This window comes from Camelus bactrianus, chromosome 4 (assembly GCF_048773025.1).
Source record: "Camelus bactrianus isolate YW-2024 breed Bactrian camel chromosome 4, ASM4877302v1, whole genome shotgun sequence".
NCBI lineage: Eukaryota > Metazoa > Chordata > Mammalia > Artiodactyla > Camelidae > Camelus > Camelus bactrianus.
The window spans coordinates 68,955,035-68,979,784 of record NC_133542.1 but is presented as its reverse complement, the minus strand read 5'-3'; the positions used below and the strand labels follow the sequence as shown (position 1 = coordinate 68,979,784).

Genomic DNA, 24,750 nt, shown 5'->3' with positions numbered 1-24,750 from the left:
TCTGGTAGAGGAAAACTAGGAATGGGGTATTAGGCTCTAGGAACCGACGTAAATACAAGGGATGGTGTGCACTCTCAGGTACTGTTATGGTTAACCTGCGTTTCATCAACCTCATTCGTGCCACCAGCAGCATCTGTAGAATGTCTGCTGTGTGCTCTGTAGGATGGAATGTTCCTGCCTTCAAGGAGCTCATGGTCCAGAAGGGGATATAGATGCTTATCGTGCAGGACACTTATCATGAGAGCCTTCAGCAAAAGGCGGCAGGGTTTCAGGAAAGGGATTAGGGAAGACTGGACCTTGGCCTGGACCTTGAGGTGTATAAATTTTAAAGAGTGGAAAGGACATTCTGGCCAGATGCTATAACCTGAACAAAATCCATTTTAGCTGAAACAGGCATTATTCTATGTGGGGAGTAGCAGTAAGGCTTCAAGATAGAATGGGCCAGAAGATGGTCTGTTTACTCTACATTCAGTTATTTGCACAGCAGTATTTTACTGTACACCAGGTCCTGAGATGGGTGGTGCTGTCTTTGAAGACTTCTCCCCGACCACCACCCACCACTTTATTTTCCACTACTCCCCTTCACAGATTCTTCACACCAGCTAGATGCAAACACTTGCTGTTCCCTATGTAATATATGCTCGCACTTTGTGGACTCCACGTTTTTCCCATATTTATTCCCCCTGTGGATGGCCTATCCCCTTCCATCATCTGGGAATCCTGCCATCCTCCCATGTTCCCAAAGCCACCAGCACAGCTTCGGTCATATGATGGGTGCTGGGAGACTATTTACGGACTTGGAGGAGATGTCGCAACACAAACTACGGAGAGTTGACGTGGGAGTTGAGAAGGTAACAAAGGCCACCAGACTTCTGATTGAGTCCTAGAGTTGGTGTAGATCTTTCTGGAGAAGGAAGATAGAAGTTACTTTAACTTATAACTAGACTAGAGCCTTTCTGACATGGCCTAAGGTTCACTGAACCATAGAATGGAGTTTGAAGTCCTATGTAGTTTGTATCTCTGAATACAAGGCCAGTAGTGTACAGTGAGTTCTAAGACTAAAAACTAAGAGATTTTAAAATATTTATGAATGTATTAAAAACAGTAGTAAATCCATTATATGTTAACATAAATAACATTTTTATTAGACATTTTAAAAATAAAATTAAAATATTTTCTTTTAAAAATTTAATGGTCAGAGTGGCTCTGTTTTGGTTTGGGTTTTTATTTCTTTCTCTGAAAAGCATTTGTTTTTGTTCCATCAGGAAGATAAATTATTGACTTATCACCTAAACCAGTGGGCACTGTTTTATATTCTTGCAGATTTCTATAATGTTTGGCTTTATAGAATATACTTTTTTTAATTGAAGTATAGTCAGTTACAATGTGTCAGTTTCTGATGTACAGGATAATGTCCCAGTCATGCATATATATACATATATTCATTTTTATATTCTTTTTCATTAAAGGTTATTACAAGATATTGAATATAGTTTCCTATGCTATACAGAAGAAATTTGCTTTTTATCTGTTTTTATATTTAGTGGTTAACATTTGTAAATCTCAAACTCCCAAATTTCTCCCTTCCCACCCCCTTTCCCCAGTAACCAAAAGATTGTTTATTATGTCTGTGAGTCTGTTTCTTTCATAGATGAGTTCATTAGTGTCCTCTTTTTTTTCTTTTTTTAAGATTCCCCATATGAGTGATATCATATGGTATTTTTCTTTCTCTTTCTGCCTTACACTTTGATTTTCATATCTATTTCTGCATTCATTCTGTTACAGTAAATTGTTTTGGTTGAAGTATATGAAGAAAATTCGACTAACACAGATATGTTGTTGGAATAAGGGGGAGTATTCCAGTGGCCTTTTCAGATAATACTGGGTATTAATTTTCGTTGCTATACCAAAACTCAAGTGGAATCGTTTCTTAAAGGTTGACTGCAGCGTGGAATCAGGAACACATCAGTGAGCTCTGTATTACTTTGTGCTCTTGTAAGATAATAGACATGAAAAGGGCAAATAATGTCTTACTGTTATTATTATGAGAACAGTGTTGAGGTTATGGGACCCGCCTCCCCCCACACACACACCTGGGAGTCCTGAGCTGCACTTTGAGAACCACTAACGTAGAGTTTCTAGTTACCCACCCAGACCCTGTCCTTGCTGCTTCTCGTGGGAATGTGGTGAGATGGGCTCTGGAATCAGTGGATCTGTCCCAGCTCTGCCTCTTCCCAACAGTGGAATCTTGGGCAAGGTTTTGATCAGTCATTGACCCTTGGTGTCAGAGTTAGGATTTGAATCTACATCTCTGAACTCAGTTTTCCAGCTTCTTTCCAGTGTTGTTAAGCCTCAAGGCCACATCCCAGCCCTTGGCTCTCTCTCAGTACCTCCTCTTTCGTGGCTGCAGGCCATGTACTCCACCTGCCTCCTCCTTTACTTCCTCTGCCCTTCCCTCTGCCCCCTCCCACCCTGGCCTGGTTTTGCCATTAAGACGGGTGCCATTCCTTGTTTCCTTTTTCCTGATTCCTTACTCCAGACAGCTAAGTTCCTGCCTTTCTTGGATTTCCTGCTTGTCCCTCAAACTTTCCCATGTCAGGAATGTGCTCTCTGGCATCCTTCCAGAGCCTGTTGTCAGTCCACCAGTGAGCTCTGGTGCTCAAGTCACTTTTAGGCCCCTCCCCAAAACTTGATCTATCACAGTACATCTTTGAGTTATTGCAGCTCGAGCGTTTTGACACGATACATTATGGTAATCCATGGCACATAGAGACATTAACACTCCCGACTTTGACAAAATACATTGTGAAGTCTTTGAAGGCACCATTACAATTTATCTTGTCATTCACGAGGAGACCCAGTTCAGCATTAATGTAGATGAACACAGTGTGGCTTTTGTTTCATTTAATTGCTTGTGACCTTTTTAATTGCTAATTTAACAAAATATCAAAGGGTTATATTTCAATTAAATTAACAGTTTGAGGAGTGGGAGTTTTTTTTAATATGTTTATTTTTTAAGACATTCTGGTTCTGTTTTTTACTTTGAGTAGATAAAAATGTCTGCTCTTAACAGAAGTGGTTTATTAATGTGAAGTTGATAGTACAGTAGTAATTTTAATATACAAATGATGCAGTGCCAAGCATCTGTCATATATGATTGGGTTCACCCCTTTCCAGAAGGATACAAGCAGTAAAGGTGTACATGCAAAGTCAGAACTTTTCTGGTCCAAAAAAATGCTTTTGGTATAATGCTCTCCTTCAGATTGTGTCATTAGATGAAGTGTCTGTTGCATGCATCATTTATTGGGCACTTCTCCCTGCCTTATACTTTTTTCTTTGTGTTCTGTAGTGTATTTATAAGCTCCTGAGATCAGGAACCCTGCCTTATCCTCAGCAGTGTGCCTTCACAGTCTAGCCTACTGCAGGCATGGGGAGAGTAGCTTGCAGGTTGGATAGCTGACTGATCTGTACACACAAACACGCTCCCCTCTGAGCACAGGCACTCCTGAGCCTACTTTGAGAAATGGCACTGGAACTCCAAGACCAGAAGTTGTTCCCCATTCAGCAGATAAGCTGCTTTGGGATTAGCTGCATGTATCCAAGGTGAGCGCAGGACTGCTCCCTCCTTCTCTGCTCCCCCAGGTGCTGTTGCCCTTCTGGTCATAAAAGTAAACACACCTCATGTCAGCCGGGGCAAGGCTCAGAACTCACCCAAGTATCAGGGGGACTTAAATCCTCAAATGGAATATGAATTTACACTGTCAGAGAGTAGAAGGTCAATACAAGAAGCATTAGTGTGTTGAGCCAGCTCCAGCTATATAAGTCTTGAGCAAAATTGATATGAGGAAATTGACAAGCCTTGCTGGTTATTCCATAGCTTTAAGACCTCTACTAAAATCCTATCATCTCATCTGCCCATTATTAACATTTCAGCAAAATATAAAGTTTTCATTAATCTCTCACAGCAAATTTAGGAGTGAAAACTGGCACTTGTTTGAGCTTTTAGGACTACATTAGCTGGTGTATTAAACAAAATATGTCATTCTTCAGTAGCTTCTATAAGAAGCTAAATCAATTTCCAGCCATATTTATGCACCACTTTATCTAAAAGCATCTGAATTATCATTTACAGCGAAGATGCTTTATTAGCAGCTGGCATTGGAATTACTCAGTAAAAAATTATATATGTCACGTTATAGTAATTTTTAAATTGGTTTTAATCCAACATCATAAAATGTAAAACTCTTAAGTGTGGGGTTTTTTATAATAATTGGCATTTTAGCATAATGAGCTGTTACCTCTTTCAAAATCAAATACCTGCAATATTTAGAAAATACTAATTAGTAAAGAAAACAGAAGTTCTTTAGCTAAGCTGTATTTAACAATGGCATTTTCTCAGAAAAGATGACCTTAAATGATGTAAAACATGAAAGGATTTTAATATTTCTCCAAAATTCTCAATTTAAGTGTTTCTAAAATAGAAATAAACACATCTTGGCAGTTCTTTTTTAGTGAAAGGTATGTTTGGAGAAAAATGAACAACTATTTGAAACTTTAATTTCTAGCGACCTCATGGTTTGGGATGTGGACATTACTTAGGAGACAGTAGTGATCATGTTCACAGCATCTCTATCCGAAATCACAAGTGTTCCAGAGAGAGAAAACAGGGTTACCAGTGGCCCTTACAGACACTGGGTTCAAGTGTACTAGTCTTAGCAAAGTGATGTTGGTTAAGTCTCTAAGCTTCTCTGATCCTCCCCTTCCTGGGGAAGTGGCACCTGGTCTTCATCCAAGAATCTGTTATTGAGCTCTTGTTTTCTCCTGGGTGCGGTAGCACTAGCAGGGTCTGGGCTGTAGTGTTGAGTAGAGCAGTCACTCTCCTTCTGCTCTTGGGGTTACAGTCTAATGACAGATACAGGTGATTACTACCTGTGATAAATAGTCTGGAGGAAAATGCAGGGTGCGGTGACAGAAGGAGCTGAGCTGGTCTTAGGGTTCCTTGAAGTGTCACTTGCGCTAAGCTCATCGGAGGAGTGGGGAGGAGGCCTGAAGGAATAGGGCAGGAGGGAGTGGAAGGGGGAGAAGGGTGCCCTGGGCAGAGGAACCAACATGTGGGACTGGGTCACAGGCATTCAGTGACTGGCCCACTGAGGGCTAGGCTGCATCCTTACTGCGGGAAAGCAGCATTGTAGGCGCTAGAACGATTCAAGCCGGGAACAGTTGTAGTGTTTGGAAATAGGAAGTACAATTCCTGATAAATGAGTTAAATGTGAAGGCATCAGAAGCCAACTTTGGCTTAGAAGCTTGCTCGGTAAGCATAACTGGGGGAAGGAAACATGTAATTTGCAGGCTATCAGTCATATAATAGAATTTTCTAGTTTTACACCCACATCTAGAGTTTTCTATTCCTCCAACTCTGTGCCAAGGCGTTCTCTCTAGCTTTCCCTGTGGAACCATCTCCGGGTTCTCATCACAAGGCCTCGGGCATCCCGCTCTGGTTGGCCTCTTCCAAACAGGTGCTCCCTCCCACCGTTGAATGGCACCAACAGCCACACCTGCCGAAGATCACTTTCAAACTCGGGGGTGAGGAGTGGCGAGAGTTAGTTTAGCTTTGCTTGTGTGACCTTGGGCACATGACTTTGCCTCCCAAAGCCTTAGGTTCTGCATCTGTATAATATGGAAAATTATAGACCTGCCCACCAGGTTGCCTTGAGACTTAAATACATGTGTGAAGTGCTTAGCCTGATGTGTAAGTACACACATGTAATAGCCATTATTTTTGTTGATTTATTTGTTTATTCAGCCACATTTACTGAGAGCATGCCAGCTGCCTGTACTACTTGCAGGAAAAGGTGTAGAGATGAGTAAGAAACTTCACTGATCCTCACAAAGCTTCCAGTTTAGGACAGAGCAGCCACTCAGCAGTTCTAGTGCAAGGCTGAATGTGATTCACTGTGACAGCAGAATAAAAATAATCATGACTGCTATTTGTGAAGCGTATTATATGTTACATTCTTTAAAAACATTTTGATATTCTGTGGATGGCAGATAATGGGTTTCAGAGAAATAGTCACTTGCCCAAGATCACACAGCAAGTTAGAAGCAGGGCCAGGAATTGAACCCAGGTCTCCCTGGCTCCAGAGCCCTAGATAGATCAACTGTTGTGGAATTCAGGAGGAGGTGGAATCCGAGCTAGCCTGGATGGGGTTTTGAGAGATGCAGGGTGAGGATGGAAGGGGTATTCTAAGCCAAGGGTACCACGTGAGGAAAGGCCCGGAAGTAGAAAAGCCTGAGCCTGAATACTGTCAGAGGAGCTTGGGAGGAACTGAGAGAATGTATGTGAGAAGTGACTGGTGAAATGGGAAAATTTTGTTTCAGCAAGATTATTAACAGCCTTGACTGCTTGGCTGAAAAAAGTGTGCTTCATTCAGGTGGCCATGGGAAGCCAGGGAAGGTTTTAGAGTTCCAGTCCTCTTATTTGTTCCCAGGGTCATGTATCAGTGTACTGAGCATGCACAAAACTCTCACTAAACGTTTGATGAGTGAATGAATGATCAAAACTTCAGAAAAGATGACTTGAGAAGTCCTGTAGTGGCTCAATTGCAGAGGGAGCCTGGTGGCCATAAGGCCATGGAGGAGACTGTGACAGCCATCCACGTGTGAGCAGGTTTGTACCTGCACCAGTGGAGACTGGGACACAGAACAGGAAGCTGATAAACAGGCAGTTTGACGATCTTGGAAGGAACAGGGATTCTTCAAGGAGCATGGGTTACTTTTATGATCAGGAAAATTATTAGAATAAAAAGCAAGAAGTGTGACCACCCATGCTTTTGTGATTTTTGACTTATTCTTGGTGGAGTCTGAGCTTCTGGCGAGGAGGAGATTTTCTGCCCTCTGTATTGCTGCTGCCCAGCCAAGGGCCTGCCATAGACTAGGCAGTGTTTGTGGAATTAATTGTTGAATGATTAATATGTTACCATTCTCTGTTTACTGGAATGGCATTATTAAGTCATCGCTCAGCCTTTTCTTTTCCAAATTAAATAGCCCATATTATTTTAATTTATCCCAAAGCATTTTAAGCAGACACCATTTGCCAAGCCTCATGTATCTTTATGTGTTAAACTGCTTTTTCCTCCCCAGGTTCAAGGGCAGACGGGGTTTTTGAGGAGGATTCGCAAATTGACATAGCTACAGTACAGGATATGCTTAGCAGCCACCATTACAAGTCATTCAAAGTCAGCATGATCCACAGACTGCGATTCACAACTGATGTCCAGTTAGGTAAGTACGTGAACAGTGGTTGAGCTTGGTGTCAGTGGTCAGTGTAGAAATACAGGAAAGAAACAACATAAACCTTTTATGGAACCTGAATGACTAATGATAATTTGTTTTCAGAGAAAATGTTGAAACAATGAAATTCAAAGTATCTCCTTTTTCCCACCTGAGTGCTCTGTCTTATCTTCTCTTTTATGAAGCAGAAGATTAGAAATAGATCTAACTTGAGACTCTTTTCAAACTGATTGACTCCTGTGAAGTTCCATAATTCTTTTCATTCTGTAATTCTCTTCCATCCTCAGAACTGCTTTGTAACATTGCCACTTGTCTTTTCTCACTCAGAGAATTCATTGCTTATTCATTCACATCTTTATTCGGGAAGCTTTTTAATGCTCTCGGAAGTTATATTTGGATTCTCACCAGATTATCTAGAACTAAATTTCAATTAATATTTGGGGTTAATTTGTTTCAGTGAAGTGCTCAATTTCTGTTTTGACTTAACCCTAACAGGAGCAGGAAAAGTGTCATGGTAGTCAACATAATATTAATATGCCGTCATTGTCACCATACTTATGGCTGTTACCTGTAGGTATCCGCTGTGTATTAGGCACTGAGCTAAGTGCTTTACATGGACTACTTACCTACCTAAAAGGCAGCTATTTTTTTTTACTGTCTCCATCTGACAGAGAAGGTAAATGAGGTGCAGAGAAGTGAAGTCTCATGCCCAAGCTCACACGGCAGGTAGGTTGCGGTACCAGGAGCAGAACCATGCTCTGGCCAACTTGCATGCACCTGCTCCCTAACAAAGGATGCTGGGAGGACGAGGGAGCAGGTGCAGATGCCAGGCTCACTCAGGCAGGGAGCTGAACTGTTCCCTGGCTCCGCCGCTGACCTCTGCCACACTGCCCCTTTGTGGGCCCCCTTTGCTTTGTGTGTAGAGGGAGAAAGTTTGAACTCTAGGGCTCACTAATGTTATGTTTCTCACACACGTTTTGTATGTGTCTCGTAATAAAACCTTTTCTAATGTTGGCATTAGTCTGGCTAATTTGTAGAAAGTCTCAAAAACCTCTTAAATACTCTTTTCCCAACAGGAGTTTGAAATATGCTGACAGTAGCTTACTAATTAAAAGATGAGCATCAAACTCACCTCTGGTTTAAATTGTGGCTTTATCAGTAACCAGCCATGATAGGCAAGTGTCTTAATCTTTCTGAGCCTCAATTCCATTCTGTTTAAATGGGAATATCAGTGTGTTGGCTTCTTAGGGTTGCTGAGGGGAACAAGCCAAATACTCCATGTGAAGCACTTAGCACGGGGCCTGGCAGCTGGTAAACTTGTGTAGGTGAGACCCGGCAACACAGGGAAACACTGGAGGACAGGCTCAGGAGTTAGCAGCCCAGGTTCAAACCCTGGCTTGTTGCTTAGCTGTATCACCACATGCAAATGATACAGCACCTCAGTTTTCTCATTTATAAGGTGAGGATGATAGTCTCTGTCTCATGGGTTGAGTAATTACGGGGATGAAACGTCATATCCCAGGCAGAATACTTAGGCATCTGGCACATAGCAAGTGCTCAGTAAACATCAGCTGCTCAGATGACAGTGATTCTGACAAACTAAATAGATGAATCAGCACCCAGCATCTTTGATGCACAGAACCCACCTTTTTTTCCCCTCTGTAGACCTATTTCTCTCCCCTCACAAAAAGCTAAATATATAAAGTGGTAAAAAAAAAAATTGCTTATTATTTAATGTTGATTCTTAAAACAAAGTTATTCGGTATTGTTCTTCCTAAAGGTGCTTTTTCTGGTATCTCTCATAGAAATAAAAATAATAAAGCAGCTCAAAAGCAAGCCAGATGCCAGAAAAGGAGGACAGAGAATATACTGTATGATTTCATCTACATAATGTTCAAAAATACACAAAAATAATCTAACGTGTAGAAGTGGACAGTGGTTGTCCTGGAGGGTGACTGGAGAAGGGAGCATCTGGGATGCTGGTGAAGTTCTGTTTCTTGATCTGCGTGCTGAGTACATGAGTATGCGGGCTTTGTGGAAAAGTCAAGTTATATATATCTTAGGATTTGTTTACTTCCTGTTTGTATATTTTCAATTAAAAGTTTGTAAAATAAGAATGCTCCTCAGATGTCCAGTCTGCTTGCCCATAGTTCTTTCCCAGTAACAAAGGGTCCGCTTTTTCTGAGTGGGTCTAGTTTTAAGAAGCCCAGTAAGCAGCCTGACTGAAGTCAAGGTAGAGGTCCAGGGTACAAGGCGGGGATTTTCCCATGCGAGTGTAATCAGCAAACCCATCCCTCCTGTTCCCCCAGGTGAAAAGCAATGCCTTGGAAAGATAACCAAGACTGTGGGCTTCTTTCCCCAGGTTTTTTCCAAAGGCAAAAAGCCACACTTGAATTTATCAGATTCTGATCTGTATATTCTTTCAAAGGAAAAAGTCCACAGAAGGATCTGTGGGAAGAGCCCAAGCTCTGCAGCCGAGAATGGGCTTGAATCCCAGCTTTACCACCTACCTACAGTGTCACCTTAGACAAGTCCCTTCCCCATTCAGTCTTAGTGTCTGTACTTATGCAGTGGGAATTACAGCGTTTGCCTTTCAGGACTGGATGGAGGTGGCCCAGTAGCTGTATTCTGAGCAGTAGCTTGTCTTAGTGTTGTCATCATTGCATTATTGTTTATTTTCTCTGTTGCTTTCTCTTCTGGTCCACCATCTTGGAATTATTTAACCAGGTCAGATTAGGTAGTGTTTCTTTTGGGGAAGCTTCTCTTGTAGCCACGATGGAGACTTGTCAGGTAGAAATGGATGATGACAGCAATGCACGTATCTCTCTCTAGAGCAGTGGTGCTCAGAAGTGAGGTGACTGGAAGCCGGTCCCCGTCACCCCTGGATGCTTCCGGTGGCACACATAGCGCCCTCTGGTGGAGAGTCACAGCTCTGAAGAACTTCTAAAAGAGATAACCAAACATTTGTTTCTACCATGAATCTAAATTCAGTCTTTAGCATTATAAGCAGAAACTTCAAGGAATTTGTGACCAACAGATAAACTGTGCCTATGAGTACTATATCATGCAGTGAATAAACAAGCTCATTTCCTATCCCCGTTTAGGTGAGTTCAGGTTTATATTAAGACCCTCACTTCCTCCTAAGAAAGCAGATGATAACACCCTTTCACTCTAACAGCCTGCTCACAGTAGTCCAGAAATTCTTTCTTTCTGAAACAGAATCGACTGCAAAGTTCGGGGCAGCAAACAGCACACCCTTTATGAGCATTCAGATGAGCAGCTGGATTCTGAGATCAGTAAATAATTTATTTTATTTCAGCTGCCTAGCCAGGTGCTTCAGATCTTTCCTGACACTGATGGATGGTCTCCTCCGCTCGTCCATCCTGTGTCAGTCAGGGCAGAGATTTCACTTGCCCCCTGTGGCGAGTTCTTCTAAGTGGTGAGCGTCCATGTGCGGCATTTACCCAGCAGCCCCGCTAAGTCCACAGAAAACTACCCGTCCACTCCGAGGTCGTGGTCCCTAAGAGCACACAGCGGAGGCTCCGCCTTCCCGAGCTCTGTGGTACCGTCACAGCGGCTTGTCTCCTGATTGGGAGGTAGTGGCCCGAGTTCCAGTTTTACCACCTGCCATTTGTTCCCAGCAAAGTCAGGGGATGAAAGACTCAAACTTAGATCTGCAAGACCCCAAATTAAGTCAATTTTCCACCAGACTTTTATATGATTGAAAAACTTTATTGGAGTCTATTAATGAAACCTGTGGCAAAGATCTGATCTTTTTAAATTCTGTCACAGGATGAATTCTAATCTTTAAAAGCAGTTATCATGTATCAAATGCTTACTGTGTGCCAAGTACTGCAGATCACTCCTTTACATGTGTTGTCTCCTGTAATTATAGTATTTTATTAGGTAGTACTGATATTATCTCTAATTTTTATATGAGGAAACCGGGGTATAGCAAAAATCTAGTAAGTAATGAAGCTGGAATCAGAACCCAAGACTGTCTGAGGCTGAGTCCTGTGGTTAACTCCTAGATTATGCCTTGAATGCAGATCGTCATTGCACTAACACTTTATAGTTCTGTAACAATTTATGGTATACAGTGAACTTCCACCTGTTACCTAATTTAATCCTCACAGCATATTGATGCATAAGCCACACAGCATATCCCCATTTCATGGCTGAGGAAACTGAGGCTTGGAGGAGTTAACGAAATAATGTGATGTATATAAAGTGCTTACTGGAACATAGCTATCACTTAATAAATACTAACTCTCTTTCCCTCCCCCCTCAGCCATCAGATATACAGTAGGATATCCAGTCCCAGTAGCAGAACTGGGACAGAAACCCAGTCCCATACAGCTGCCTCAGTCATTAGTAACGTGCCTTCACCAGGAAGTGATTACTTCTAGTTGGCCAACTCTAAACTCTGCGCACCGCTCCCTCCTCTCCCTGCCCTCGCATCTGGAGGTCATTGTCAGCGAAGCGTGTGTGCTGCTCCTCCGTCCTCCACTCACACTGTTAATCACTGCACTTCTTCCCTCTGGGCCCAGACCTGACCTCAGAGTCCTTTCCAACACAGCCCTATAAGCAGCCCCAACCAGTCAGTTGGAGTTGGGTCATAAGTTGAAATCTGTTTGCCATCTTTGCTCTATCAGCCTGGAATACTCACCAAATAAAGCTGTCGTGCCGAACCATTCCTGTTTTTCTCAGAAATATTTTTGGAATATTTCATCTTGTCTCCTTCCCCTCTGTGTTGGCCTAAAAGTGCAGATGCCCTTTAAGTGTAGACCTTGCTTGAGCTCATACCAAGTCGAAGTTTTTTTCCCTTAACTTGAGCTCCCGTATGCTTGACCGTAGGATCAGGCACTAAGACATGGGTGCTACCCACACATGCCAAGGCTGGCAGGTTGAAGTAGGTTTGGGGAAATTGAACCTAAAAGGGTCAGATGGTGAATGCCAGCCACGATCTAGGAAGCCCATAGTATACTATCAGTAAGTTCTTGTTGGCTGGCTGACAGAAGCTGAATTACGATGCACCAGCCAAGGGGCTGCCCGTAAACCTATGTAAAAATCAGCCGAGAGGGCCAAGCCATCACCAGGGTATACCTCTCATTTACATGGTACCTTAAAGCAGTGATTCCTGCCATGACCGTGCAGCAGAATCACCAGCTCCCTGGCCTCATCGGACCTGCTGGCTTAGAATCTCCCCTTAACTGAGGGGCTGGAAACACAACCTCACAGTATTTAGAGGACTTTCTTGCCCTTTAACCTCTCTGTACAAGGCTTGTTTGTACTGATTGGACAGGGCAGCCTGGTTTTCCCAGCACAAGGTCTCAGGCCAAGCGGTGTTTCAGTAGTTGTGCCACTTGTACTAACTTGATTCCTTCACCTTGTCATTTGTCAATATTGACTGTCCACATGTCCCCAGAAGGCTGTGTTACTCAGTACATAATATACTATGAATTCCAACTGTGTCATATTGCATATATAGCATAATTTTGTATAGGATATTCCAATTCTGTATAGGATTTACAGACAGACTGTATTATAAAGTAACCTAACAAAAGTTCCGTGGTTACCCCCATTATCTCTTCATAAAACAATCCATACGTACAATCATAACACTTGTGATCACAGTAGCTTTTTTTTTTATCAGAAACATCAAGTACCGTAGCACACATCTTAGAGAAGGCAAAGAAGTTTCATGTCATAAACCAACTCCAGTCGCGTTTGTGGTGGCTGCCCGGAGCATTGCGCTGAGGTGGCATCCCAAGCTGCATCCAAAGGCAACGTGAAGGCACTCTGTGACAGAGTAAAATTGTCTGCCCTGGCCTGAGCGTGGTGAGGGGCAGCACCGTTGCCCTCCGTCATCGTCCCTGGTTTATCCTATTGTGTTATTATTTAACCCCCTAGTCAGCGGCTGCAGGCAGCACTCACAGAGCATCTGACTGCAGTGTTATTTTTTAACGTGTAGTGTGCAGCTTTAAGAAACACATCACAACACAAGAGGACGTGAGTGAAAGCAACCGCTGTGGTCTGGGCTTTCTCACTCCTCAGGCTCACTCTGACGCTGAAAGTCATTCCGTGTTCCGTATGAACAAAATGTTTGCCCTTGTTACTTTCTGATGGGGTGCCCATGGAGCATAGTACACAACCCGGAAACGCATGTTGTCACGAAGTGGATTGATCTTCCCTCCACATTTCCGTTTCATACTGAATACTAAGGAGATACCCTTCTCCCCTCAAAGACACTAAAATGTTCATGAGGAGACATGTAATGGTCATGAGTAGACATGTATTGTGTTAGCTCCAAAATCCCTGAGTCCGTTGAGTAATTCAAGAATGCAGATTCTAACATTCTAATATTAATAGTAATAAACTAGTAACAAATTCTAGTGTTAAACGATTGTTCTATCCCTGTTGTGACATTTTCTGAACCAAAATTTGGAGTAGAGTTTAACAAATCCTAATGAACTTATGAAGTCACAGGACGGCTATTATCATGACTGCTTCTAGAAAATTCCTTTACCACATTAGTGCTTAATGCAGTGATCACATTGAGGGAAATCCCCTGACAGTAAGGGTTTTTTCTAACACTATACTTTCTCTCTGCTCCCAGATCTGCCCTTTTGAGAATTCCTGTTGAGTAGTCCAGGGTTACTAATGACACTGTGTCAGGCTCCTCAGATGCCTGAGAATGAAGAATTGGAGAAAGTTGAGAACCGCTGGCATAATGGAATTAATAGGGGACGTGCAAGTTCGCCAAGGGTCCGTTTTCTTTTTACCACTTCCTCATCCCTGGCACGTGAGCTCCAACAGGGCTTGAACATGGGGAGGACCTGATTTTCCCCCATTCTGCAAGTGACACTGTAAACTCTCTTAGGAAATGGCATTACTGCTCCCTGACATTGAGGCTCACCTGAGAATCTGCCTACCAGGAGAATGTTTAGTTTAGTGATCAACTGTCCCAGTGCAAAATTTTTGCAACTGCCTTCTCTACTGTGAGAATTTAGCCCCCATCCAAGGACGTGTTACTGGGATGAAGTAGTCCGAGGTCTCACTCAGTGAACTCCACCCCGTGCCGAGCGCTGTGCCGAGTGCCGCTGTAAAGTCACGGTCTCCGTCCTGCTCAGGCCACCCCTTACTTTACATTCCAAGGATAATGGTCCCGTCAGGTACACTCAGACTTCTTACTGAGTCTCTAACTGACTACACATTGGAATTGTCAGCTTTTAGCTCTGGTTCCCAAATGGTTTCGGATGGTTAGCCCCTTAACAGGACCAGTGATCCACTTGATCTCAAGAATGTTAAGGCTCTACTGGGTCTCATTTTAGTTGTGACACAAATATGTTTTTTTAAAATATATTTTGGCCCATAATATATTGCCGGAGGCTGTGCTTTTTATATGTAATGCACTTGCTCAGTATGTGGATATACACACCATATAAGCATAGTGCATAGTGTGACAGGAGAGCTGGTCTGTTTAAACCCTAACGTGGTAGTGTGGAGGTGTGAATTACGGTTACAGCTCTGTCATTAATGGGTGACATCAGACAAGTCATATCCCCTCCCTGCGTCTCAATTTCTTCATATGGAGATTGAAAGCCCCAGACTAGGTGATCTCTGAAGTCTCATTAAGTCAAAACACCCTGTGTGTCTGAGCCTGTGTGTAAATTCAGGAAAGTTTCAAAGGCTTCCCTGCCTGCTCTGTGGATGCTATCGATTGGCTGTATAGATTCAGCAAAATCCACTCCGGCAAAGAGTTGTTCAGTGGCATTCCCAGGGGGCTTTTCCAGGCTTTCATGGGCTCTGGGTAACCCGAAGACGAGAGGATTGTAGAATTGTATACAGAGCTACTCCAGGATTTAACAGCAGTGGGGCTTTTGTAGTCTTAGATTCAGAGTTGTAGGAAATTGATGAATGAACCACAGCTCATGATGTTAGAGCAAATAAACAGTAACTGAGGAAGTACACTGGGGCATAGACTGTTAAGTGCCCTAATTTTTGTGAAACTCCTGTTTCACCTTCTTAGAAGAGCATTTTGAGTGTGCCTTGCAGGGGGCTGTGCCCTCTAAGAGACAAGCATGCTCCCTTGGGACAGTAAGAAACAGGTGATGGGCCAGAACACACACTGGACTTAGTCCAATAGACCCGGGCTTCAGCTCCAGCTTTGCCTTTTACTAATGTGATTCACCCTGGGTGAGTATGTCATTTCACCTTTCTGAGGTCATTTTTAATAATACTTTTGGTAATAATTGAGCCCTTATTATGTGCCTGGCACTCTGCTGTCTTTTACACATTTAGGCCATTCTACCTACATGACACCCTGGGAGTTGGTACTGTTGTTCCCCATTTTACAAAGGAAGAGCTCAGGTTCATGGAGGGAGAAGTCACTTTGCCCAGGATAACGCCAGTGGGAACATGCTGGCAAAGTCAAGACGTCCAGACTAGTGACCTGGAGACCTTGAAGGGCAGGGGTTCCCTGGAACAAACGTCTCCACAGCTTTCAGGTGTGAGAATGTTCTTCCCGATGTTGAATTGAACCCTCACAGGTTCCAGAAGAGGTACGCTGATGGGACGCTATTGCAAGGATCATGGGGATGAGGGCATTGGTCTCCTGAGCCGGACGGTTCTGCAGCCTGGTGCTTCCAGTACCAGGGTGTAGAGCAGGGTCCAGAGAAAAATCACCTCCCACCCCAACCCTCGTCACTGGGTCTGTGTCACTCAGCCTAGTGCCCGACTCCAGGAAACAGTGCTCATGAGAAGTACTAGTATATGTCACTAGCTAAGGATTAAGCACCGCTCCAAGCACTTTACAAGTCCTATTTCACTTAATCCTCATAACAAGCCCGGGAGGTGGATTCTGTTATCATCACCGTCTTATAGCAGCTTGCCCAAAGTCACATAGTTAGGAAGTAAGGAAGCTAATATTCGAACTCAGGACTCTTTGACTCCAGAGTCCCCTATCCCTAACCTCTCTGCACTGCTGCCTTTAAATATAAAATGGGCTGCTACTGCCTTCCTGATAAAGATGTGGTAAGCTCTCAGTAAGTTGCTGTACACAAAGGGACTCAGCACAGGGGCTGCCCGAAGTGGGGACCCAGTCTGTTAGCAGAAGATGGCATTCGGTGCTAATTTCTTTTTATGGAAATCTTTCGGTTAGTTGAAACAGACAGGGGTCTCGTGATAACTCTGAAGCCTTGGACAAATGGTTTCCCTAGAGAGCTGTGTAGACACTGTAGTTGCATTTTTGTTTATTTTGAGCTGTCTTGTTAAGGGAGGGCTTGTATGCTGGCGTTGACGTAGGACAGCAGTCAGGCAGTGGTTTCTGCCTTTGACAGTTGGTGTGATAGTTTGCTGCCAGTGAAGTTTGACTCACTGTATCTGGAAGCTGTCAGAAGTGGGAGCACGAAAAGGTCATGACAGATGGCTTTGGATAAGTGGGCTGGGGAGGAGAGCTGGCAAAGGCGGCAGATAGCCTCCCTTGTTTCCGACCGAGGGAAGGGGCTGACCCTGGCCACTTCGGGCTGGCCCCCCAGCGCTCTTCTTCACCAGCTATAACTGCTGGGGTGGACCGTCCAAAGCCCCATTTGTTAGTGGGGCACCAGGCCGGGCATGATGGGCCCCTGGAGTTCCTTCCCAGCAGCTCCCAGCCCTTGGGCACTTGGGAACTGCTAGATGGAAGTCATCTTCAGTTTAGGGTCACTTTCCTTGATGACCAGTTACAGAATTCAACATTCTCCCTTCCTCACATGTTAAAAATTGAGAAAGAGTACTGACATCTGAAGTAGAAACCCACCAAAATGTCAGCTTTAAAAAGGACGTTTGCTTTTATTTTTGGTGAAATTTCTACTTTGGAAAAATACAGAAAAGGAAAGGAGGTAATCCCACTACCCGGAGTTAACTTGACGAACTGTTCCCAGTTTGAAGCATATCCTTTTGATCGCTTTCCTTTAAGTGTTTTTCCTGTCCTTTTCACCTAGTGTCATAAGAATTTTTCCAAGGCAAAGCTTTTGTTTTACATAATTTTTCATGGTTGTATTGTATTCCGTCATGGTTATATTAACTATTCTTCCACTGTTGGCCATTTAAGTTGGAGAAATGTGAACTTTCCAAAAGCCAGCTTCCCTTGTTTTCTTGGACATACGTTTATAATTTGAATTACTTTAAAATAGTGCATAAACAACACTTTAAGGAGTATCTCTGCCTTTCCTTCAGTGACTTTACACAAAAACTCTAGCCAAGGAAATCGAGACTAAGCTCAGTGATCAAAAAGAAGAATATTGAGAGTATTTCATGCTCAAGTTGGCCGTGTATGAACACAAATAGGTGTGTATTTGCTGGCACGTTTGAATATTGTTTGTCCCTTGGTGAAAACTGAGAGAGGAGACTAAGGACTAGTTGGGCAGAATTTCTTATCACATCTTCTTGACTCAGCTGCACGGGTCCGTGCGGAGCAGTGGGAAGTGCCGTACGTGGGAGCCAGATAGCTCTGGGTGTGAAAGTGGCTTTCCCACTTACAGGCCTTAGACAAGCTCCTTCAGTTCTCCTAGGGTGTGTTAAGTAAAACACCTAGCACAGTTCTTGCAGAATAGTGTAGTAGCTGAGAGGACAGATTCTGGAACCACATTACCTGGCTTTCTTCAGATTCCAGCTTTGCTACTTTTTAGCTGTGTGATCCTGAGCAAGTTACTTAACCTCCCCGTGTTTCAGGTTCCTCATCTATAAAACAGGGATACACATAGTAGCCAACTTCATTAGGTTGTTGTGAGATTTGGAGCACACAAAGGATTTCTAACCTTTCTGGAACAGACTTGGTGCCAGGTAATGGCGTCACCCTCTTTGCCCCTGGCCTGGACTGTGGTACCAGCCTCCTAACTGGTGTCCTCTCCACCAGGCTGCCTCCTCCTTTCAACCAAAAAGGGGACCCTGGACTCCCAGGCTGGGGCCGGAAGAGGTCTCTGTTTGCTTCCAGGCTGAATTCCACACACTGTCTTCAGCAGCACGGCGTGGGTGTGCTCAGGAAAATGGGCTCCAACAAGGGCTGCCACTTGTCCAGCAAGAGCAACAGGGTCCAGTGGCACCCTGTGCCGCTCTGTGCCCTGCTTTAAGAAGCCGGGACTCACACACATCGCAAGTAGGGTGTGATTATTTAATGTACAAAAGGATTTTTCCCATCAGGAGAGATTCCCCTACAGGTTTCTTTAAATAGTGACTCCTCTAGGCAGGCGAGTGTTTTACAGATCATTAACTACTTGACTGAAAGCCTGCAGGGCAGAGAAACTTAAAACTAAAGTGTTGGGAGCCCCTGCCAATTACAGATCAATCCAAAATGAAGATAAAGTATCTCTGGAACTAGAAGTCAGTGGGAAAATGTGATTTGATTCAGAAAAAATCTGATTTACACGCAACTTTTTTGGAACACACCAATTGTTTAAATGGCGTTCCACCTGCCTGCCCATCTTGAACCTAATGCATTTACCTCCCACATCTTCATCCCCAAACTGCAGACTTGGGGTCCCCCTCTGTGAGCAATGACTGTACAATAACCCGAGGAAAGGGCGTCATTGGGAAAGTGTTCTCGTGGCCGAGCAGAGCTTCAGCAATTGATGCAGAGATACAGCCAGTAATGGATGAACTATACAGTAACAATTTGCAGATAAAAATAATAGAAGTTAAAGTGTACTTTACATGATAAAAGAAAGATGAAAGAGGACGAGAGTCTGTTACATCTGAGATGGTTACAAAAGTCCTGCTTTGTGAAGTAGGCTCTGTTGAAAAGATTGATGCAATGGGGAGTGACCTTGGCTTGGAGCAGGAGCTGGTGATGTATGTATGCGCATCCCTCTGCTAAATGGACCCAGATTTGTAGCACTAATATACATGGGAGCCCAGAACCAAACTCAGTATGGCAATAAATCAACAGCCACTTTGGGTGTCATTTCTGGTTTATATTCCACTATTGTTCTATCACTTTAATTCATGTCACTATCATCTTTTCATCTGGAACAGTTTTATATAATTTTCCAGTGGAGTTACCTGACAAATCCTATCAAATTAACAAGCTACATTAACAATATTGACTGACTGTGGCTTCAGGAGTTGCAGGGCCATAGAACAAAATTTTAAAACCGTGTTTCTCTAATGATGAGCTTTCCCCTCCCTTTCTGAGAAAGGAATATGGGGCAGGGTTTATTCAACATAAGAGATACGCACATCTATTTTGTTCTGCTCGTTTTGACTTTTATAAATGTCAAAATAAGAAGCAGAAGAAGAAGACGGGAGAAAAAAAAAAAAAACACTTGCTACCAACAACCATGGTGTAAGTACTTTTCTTTCAGGGAACTATAGAAATGTCCAGATCTTTAACAATTAATGACCAGATTGGAGGGAAGAGTGTAACTGGGTAGTCGTAATCTATTTTAAGTGAAATGTAATAAAATTGGTCTCTTGATACATTCTCGCCCTCCTGAAATCATCTAGACCTGAATGTCCAGAGTCAATTGGGCTTATGACATTATGCCTAATTGAAATATGGTGTTCCTGAAATATGTCTAATGACAAATTCCAGCATTCGATTAATAAAAAATACCAATTGTTCGTCTCTTCCAAAGACCACACAGTAATGAGCCGGGTTAAGCAACTGAACTGCCGTGTCTCCTTCAGAGACAGCAGGTCAGACTCCACGGTGGTCTGTTCGGTCTCCTGCCTTTGTCTGACTGCTCCTTGGGATTTCTTTTATTCATAAAATAAAATAGAAACAGACCTAATCACTAGGATTTTCTCTGTATTTGTTTTCTCTTTGAATTTTAAATTTGGCCTCAGACCGTGGTCGTTGTGTTCTTTTCTTTTTGGTTTTTTAATTTAGCTGTTTCTTTTATCTGCCTGATCTTTTGGCCTGCTGAGTTTTCTCACATTATATTTAAAAATTTCTGAGTGTAGTCCATAGGATCCATATGTTAACTCTGGTTGTCTTTTTGGTTGCAGTTGGTACATTTGGTTGTTTTAATTATTTCTTGTATCTTTACTTCATTTTGCTTTTTTTCACTTTGACCCTGACCTTTAAACTGTGGCCTGAAAATTAATTACTTTTAAGATTCCATCTGGGGCCTACACTGGAAGGCATATTGAAGGGTTTTGTTTCACTTCATGAACAGATTCCTCAATTTTCAGTGAAAGGAAAAGGAGAGCATGTAGCCTAGATCCCGTGTGTCAGGCTGGGCACACTCTGCTCGGTGATACCTGTGCGTTTCCAGTTACCCCAGGACGCCCGCCACCCCTGGTGCTACCTTTGTTCTCCTGACACCTTTGCTCCCAGTCACCGTACAGCGTGTTATGTCTTTCACAGCTCTGAAAATGAAACGTGAAGTACCAGGAGTTAACATTCTGGATTCCTTTAGAAAGTCTTTGTTGCATAAAGCGCACACACAGTGCTGTCTCCCCCTCAGCGGAGAAGCAGTGACCTCCACAGCCTGAAGCCAGGCTCCAAGACTTGAACTTGAAAGGCTTTATGTAAAGGACCCTTTGATCCTCCTGTGACTTCCTTTAAATACAGTGTGGATAATTATTTAGTGTCAGAGAATTATTTAGTGAGAGAAAGATTTTTCCTATTTTTAGTGTGTAAGATTTTTCCCGATCAGAAACTGTTTGTTGGTAGCTAGCTGTTTAGGCATAGGTGATGTTACAGCTTTATCTGTCTAACCCAGATCTTCTAAAGCAAAACAAAACAAAGACCACTGGTCAAAACTGTTTAAATGAACCTTATCTTATAGTTTATTTCATTAACAATACGTAGGTAAATGCTATATTGCATCTGTATTATATCTAAGAAAGCATGTTTCTTAATACCTTTTTATATGGTTTTTGATTGTCCCTCCATGCCCTCTTCAGCTCACCTACCAGGAAAGCAGACTGTGTGACTTCTCTGGGCCATTTGGAATCTCCTTATGTCTGTCTTAAGAAGCCCATGGCATTCCCCAGAGCCCTAAGATGTTCATGCAATGTAGGATTTACAAAACAGGTCAAATGGTTACACTGAAATCACTTACACCTTCTACTTCCTGTGTTTTTTTTTGTTTTTTTGTTGTTTTTTTTTTTTTTTTTTTTTGTTCTCCCCTTGGCCTTACAGGTATCTCTGGAGACAAAGTAGAGATAGACCCTGTTACGAATCAGAAAGCCAGCACTAAGTTTTGGATTAAGCAGAAACCCATCTCAATCGATTCTGACCTGCTCTGTGCCTGTGACCTTGCTGAAGAAAAAAGCCCCAGTGAGTAGTCCCTTTTATTTATGTCTCCTTTCTCTCTTCCCCCTCTTCCCCTCTGTGTGCTGGGTGCCAAGAGGATATATTGCCACCGTGTCCTTTTTTCCTTGGGTCCGTTTAATTCATTACCAGAAATTTCTTTTAATCAAATGGAATTGTATTATGGTGCCCAGAGCCTGACATGGGCCCCTATTCTGTTCAGTCTTGATGGCAGTAGAGAACCTCACAGCAGCTCCTGACCTCAGAAGCCCCCTGCCGAGGGCTGGGGGCGCAGGGGCAGATTTCTGATGGGAATCTACACTTACCAGAGCCCTCATTTCACTTTGTGATCCCTTCCTCATCCCATTTGGGGGTCTGGACCAGTCAGGCCTGGACCTGCCTACCTTCCTTGCCAGATCGAGGGAAGCTGGAGGATTTCCTGTGGCAGCTGAGGACCAGATTTAGATATCCATCATGCTGGAAGTGTCAACGCCCTCCAAATTGTTGGCAGCCGCATGACCTACCAGCTCATAATTAAACTCCTGCAGAAGAGATGGCTGCTGGGTTGGCACTCCTCAAAGTAGATAGGGTCTGGGTGTATATTTTTAGCACATTATATTTTTGCAGTTAAGTAATTGAGTGTAGCATTTTAATTAATCATTTTTAGGACTTCAGTCCCATCAAGAGGCAGAAAGGACACAGATCACACTGCTATTCCTCCATGGAAGAAGGAAGTTTAAAATATAAAGGACTTGTTAGTTGCCCGGAGAAGGCTCTAAGACAGTGCTTCTCTAAATGATACATCAACAGCACTGCCTGGGGTGCCTGGTTAAAATGCAGCTACCCAGGGCCCACCCCAGTAGATTCTGATTCAGTAACTTAGAGTATAACCTGAGCACCCAGTCTTTGTTAATCCCCTTTATTCCAGTGTCCACTAAATTAGGGAACAACTATAAGGAATGACATACTCAAAAAGAACAGTGAGAAACCTGAAGGCCAGCAAGTATAATGTAGCTCAAGGTTTTGAGATGAAGCTGAGTGAACAGAGGCCTAAAGAACACAGACTGGGCCTGCAGACTGGGCCTGTGCCACGTGGCCTCCTTTATGGGTGGATGCTTAATTGTTTTGTCCAATCCAGCAATGCTGGGCTACACAGTCTCCTCCATTCAACTCTTCAGCCTGTAGCTTAGCAAGAAGGGAGAACTTCATGGTGCAGGGAGCAAGGAGTAAGGCCATGCCCCCCCCCCCCATTCCTGTCATCCCAGTGAGGCCTTGACTCTGCAAGGTGTTTGCCAGAACGAGTTGGTGAGAAATTTGCCTGCTGCTCTGGGGCCCTTGCCCCAAGACTGCCAGATTCCCTCTGCCTTTAGATGAAGGTCTTCCTAATCCCTCTCCCTGCAGCCAGTCAGTCAGTAAAGATGTCACCGTTCCAGCATCTTTCTTCCCAAGAGCTCAGGATGCCTTGAAAGTAACATTTTATGAATTCTCCATGTCTCTAAGAAATGAAAGGCGATCACTTGCATATTGCATCTGGGGATATGCTGGAGTGGAAGGGTTACGGAAAGAACTAGAAACAGGATTCTGATTTCCCTTACTTTCATACCAAGATACAGACTGTGCCAAGGAGGCTGTGATTCAGGCACTGAAAGGGAAAGGATGTAACACATGCAGCCTCATAGGGGATGAAGAGATGCACAGCCACCACCTCCCGGCTGCCTCTTGAGGTCATTTGGTCCAGCGGTAGTGACCGCACATCTCTGAGAGAGAGGCCGAGTTCCAAGCACTAGGGATACAGGGCGGTTGTGGGCCCCGCCGTTTCAGTAGTGACAGTCCCGCAAGAGTCTTCTGTCTTATTCTTAGGCCTACCGATGGTTCTGTGTAAAAACTGCACATGTAGGTCTTACAGAGGTTTCCACCTCTCTCCCTCTGGCTCCAGAGATCTAGAACTCTGACACTTTCCTGGACAGAGAGGCACTCTGGCCCAGTAAGCCCCTACCACAGTGCTTTTCAACCATGTTCCTCAAAGCTCTAGGCTCTCATGGGACCTCAGGGGCCTCTGTGTGTGTTTGTGTTTGCGTGTGTGCGTGCGTGCGTGTGTGTGTGTGTGGGTAGGTAGGGCAGAGCTGACTGTAAGGCCTCCATTCAACCAGAGGATTCTGCATTTAATCCCAACCAGTTTGGGGGGCTTCTGCATTTAAAAAAATCAATTGATAAAAAGGATTTCGCTATTTAAAAAAAAAATGAAAGTTACAGGCTCACAGAATAAAACTCAGACTCCTCAGCATAGGTTTTACAGACATCAACTACTCCGGGCTCATAGCCCATAATTTGCCATCCTGAACTTTGGCTGTGGTCACTGTGAACTACCGGCACATAAACTCCTTGAATTTTGTGCTTCTGCTGTTCCCATTGCCTGGAATACACCTCCACCCTGACCCTCTCTCTCATCTATGGACACCTCCATTTCCTCACACCCAGCACACTCTCTTTTCAAGATCCAGCTCCAGTGTCAGCTTCTGCCTGTGATTTTGCCGCCAGGAATTTTGCACGTAGCTCTGGTAAAGCACCTCACACACTGGGCTGTATCTGTTTGAGGTCTGCCCCACTCTCCCAGCCCCCTCTCCATGCTGAACTAATTGACCAGAGACTGGATCCTGTATCCTGATGCCCTAGCGCAGCGCCTGCAGAGTAGTCCTCAATGAATGTTTGTTGTCTTGAGACTGAACTTAATGAGGCCAGAATTTAGAAACCAGAAGTTATTCAACATAATTTATGTTGTAAAGTGCCCAAACAAAGATGTATTAAATGAATCAGCTTGATGCTGTTATTTTTTTTTTTATGAATTCTAGTATCTTCATCAAATTAATTCATTGACTTAATCTAAAAAGTTCATCTTCAGGACCATCATCAGACCACAGAATTAATCTGTGAGGCTTCTTTTTTTTAAAGGATTAATGGTAACCCTTTTATCTTTTGTGTCTGTTGAACCTTAGAAAAAAGTTATTTTAACAGCACTAAAGAAATGAAAGTCACTATATTTCATAAGTTTAGCCTGTGATTTTTATCAGCATAGTGATGTATGTTTGTAGCTGAGTTTACATCAAAAATTATTCTTGGGGCCTTCTTGAATGAATTATGGCAAAGAGAGAGAGTCTAGAAGTAGATAAGGTTTTTGATTTCTGCAATATATTTCCTTTTTCATGTTTTTATCTCTCATAACA

The 24,750-nt window shown here is 43.3% G+C and overlaps 1 protein-coding gene across 7 annotated transcripts in view; it reads left to right on the top strand.

Annotated features, from left to right (window-relative positions):
- MAPKAP1 (MAPK associated protein 1) overlaps positions 1-24,750 on the top strand; it is a 209,800-nt gene that overhangs the window by 161,930 nt on the left and 23,120 nt on the right. For all 7 annotated transcript variants that reach the window (XM_074362228.1, XM_045517536.2, XM_045517535.2 and 4 more), the window contains 2 exons: positions 7,141-7,281; positions 21,419-21,556. In XM_074362228.1, the coding sequence (XP_074218329.1) occupies positions 7,141-7,281; positions 21,419-21,556 (279 nt within the window). The remainder of the gene's footprint in view (positions 1-7,140; positions 7,282-21,418; positions 21,557-24,750) is intronic.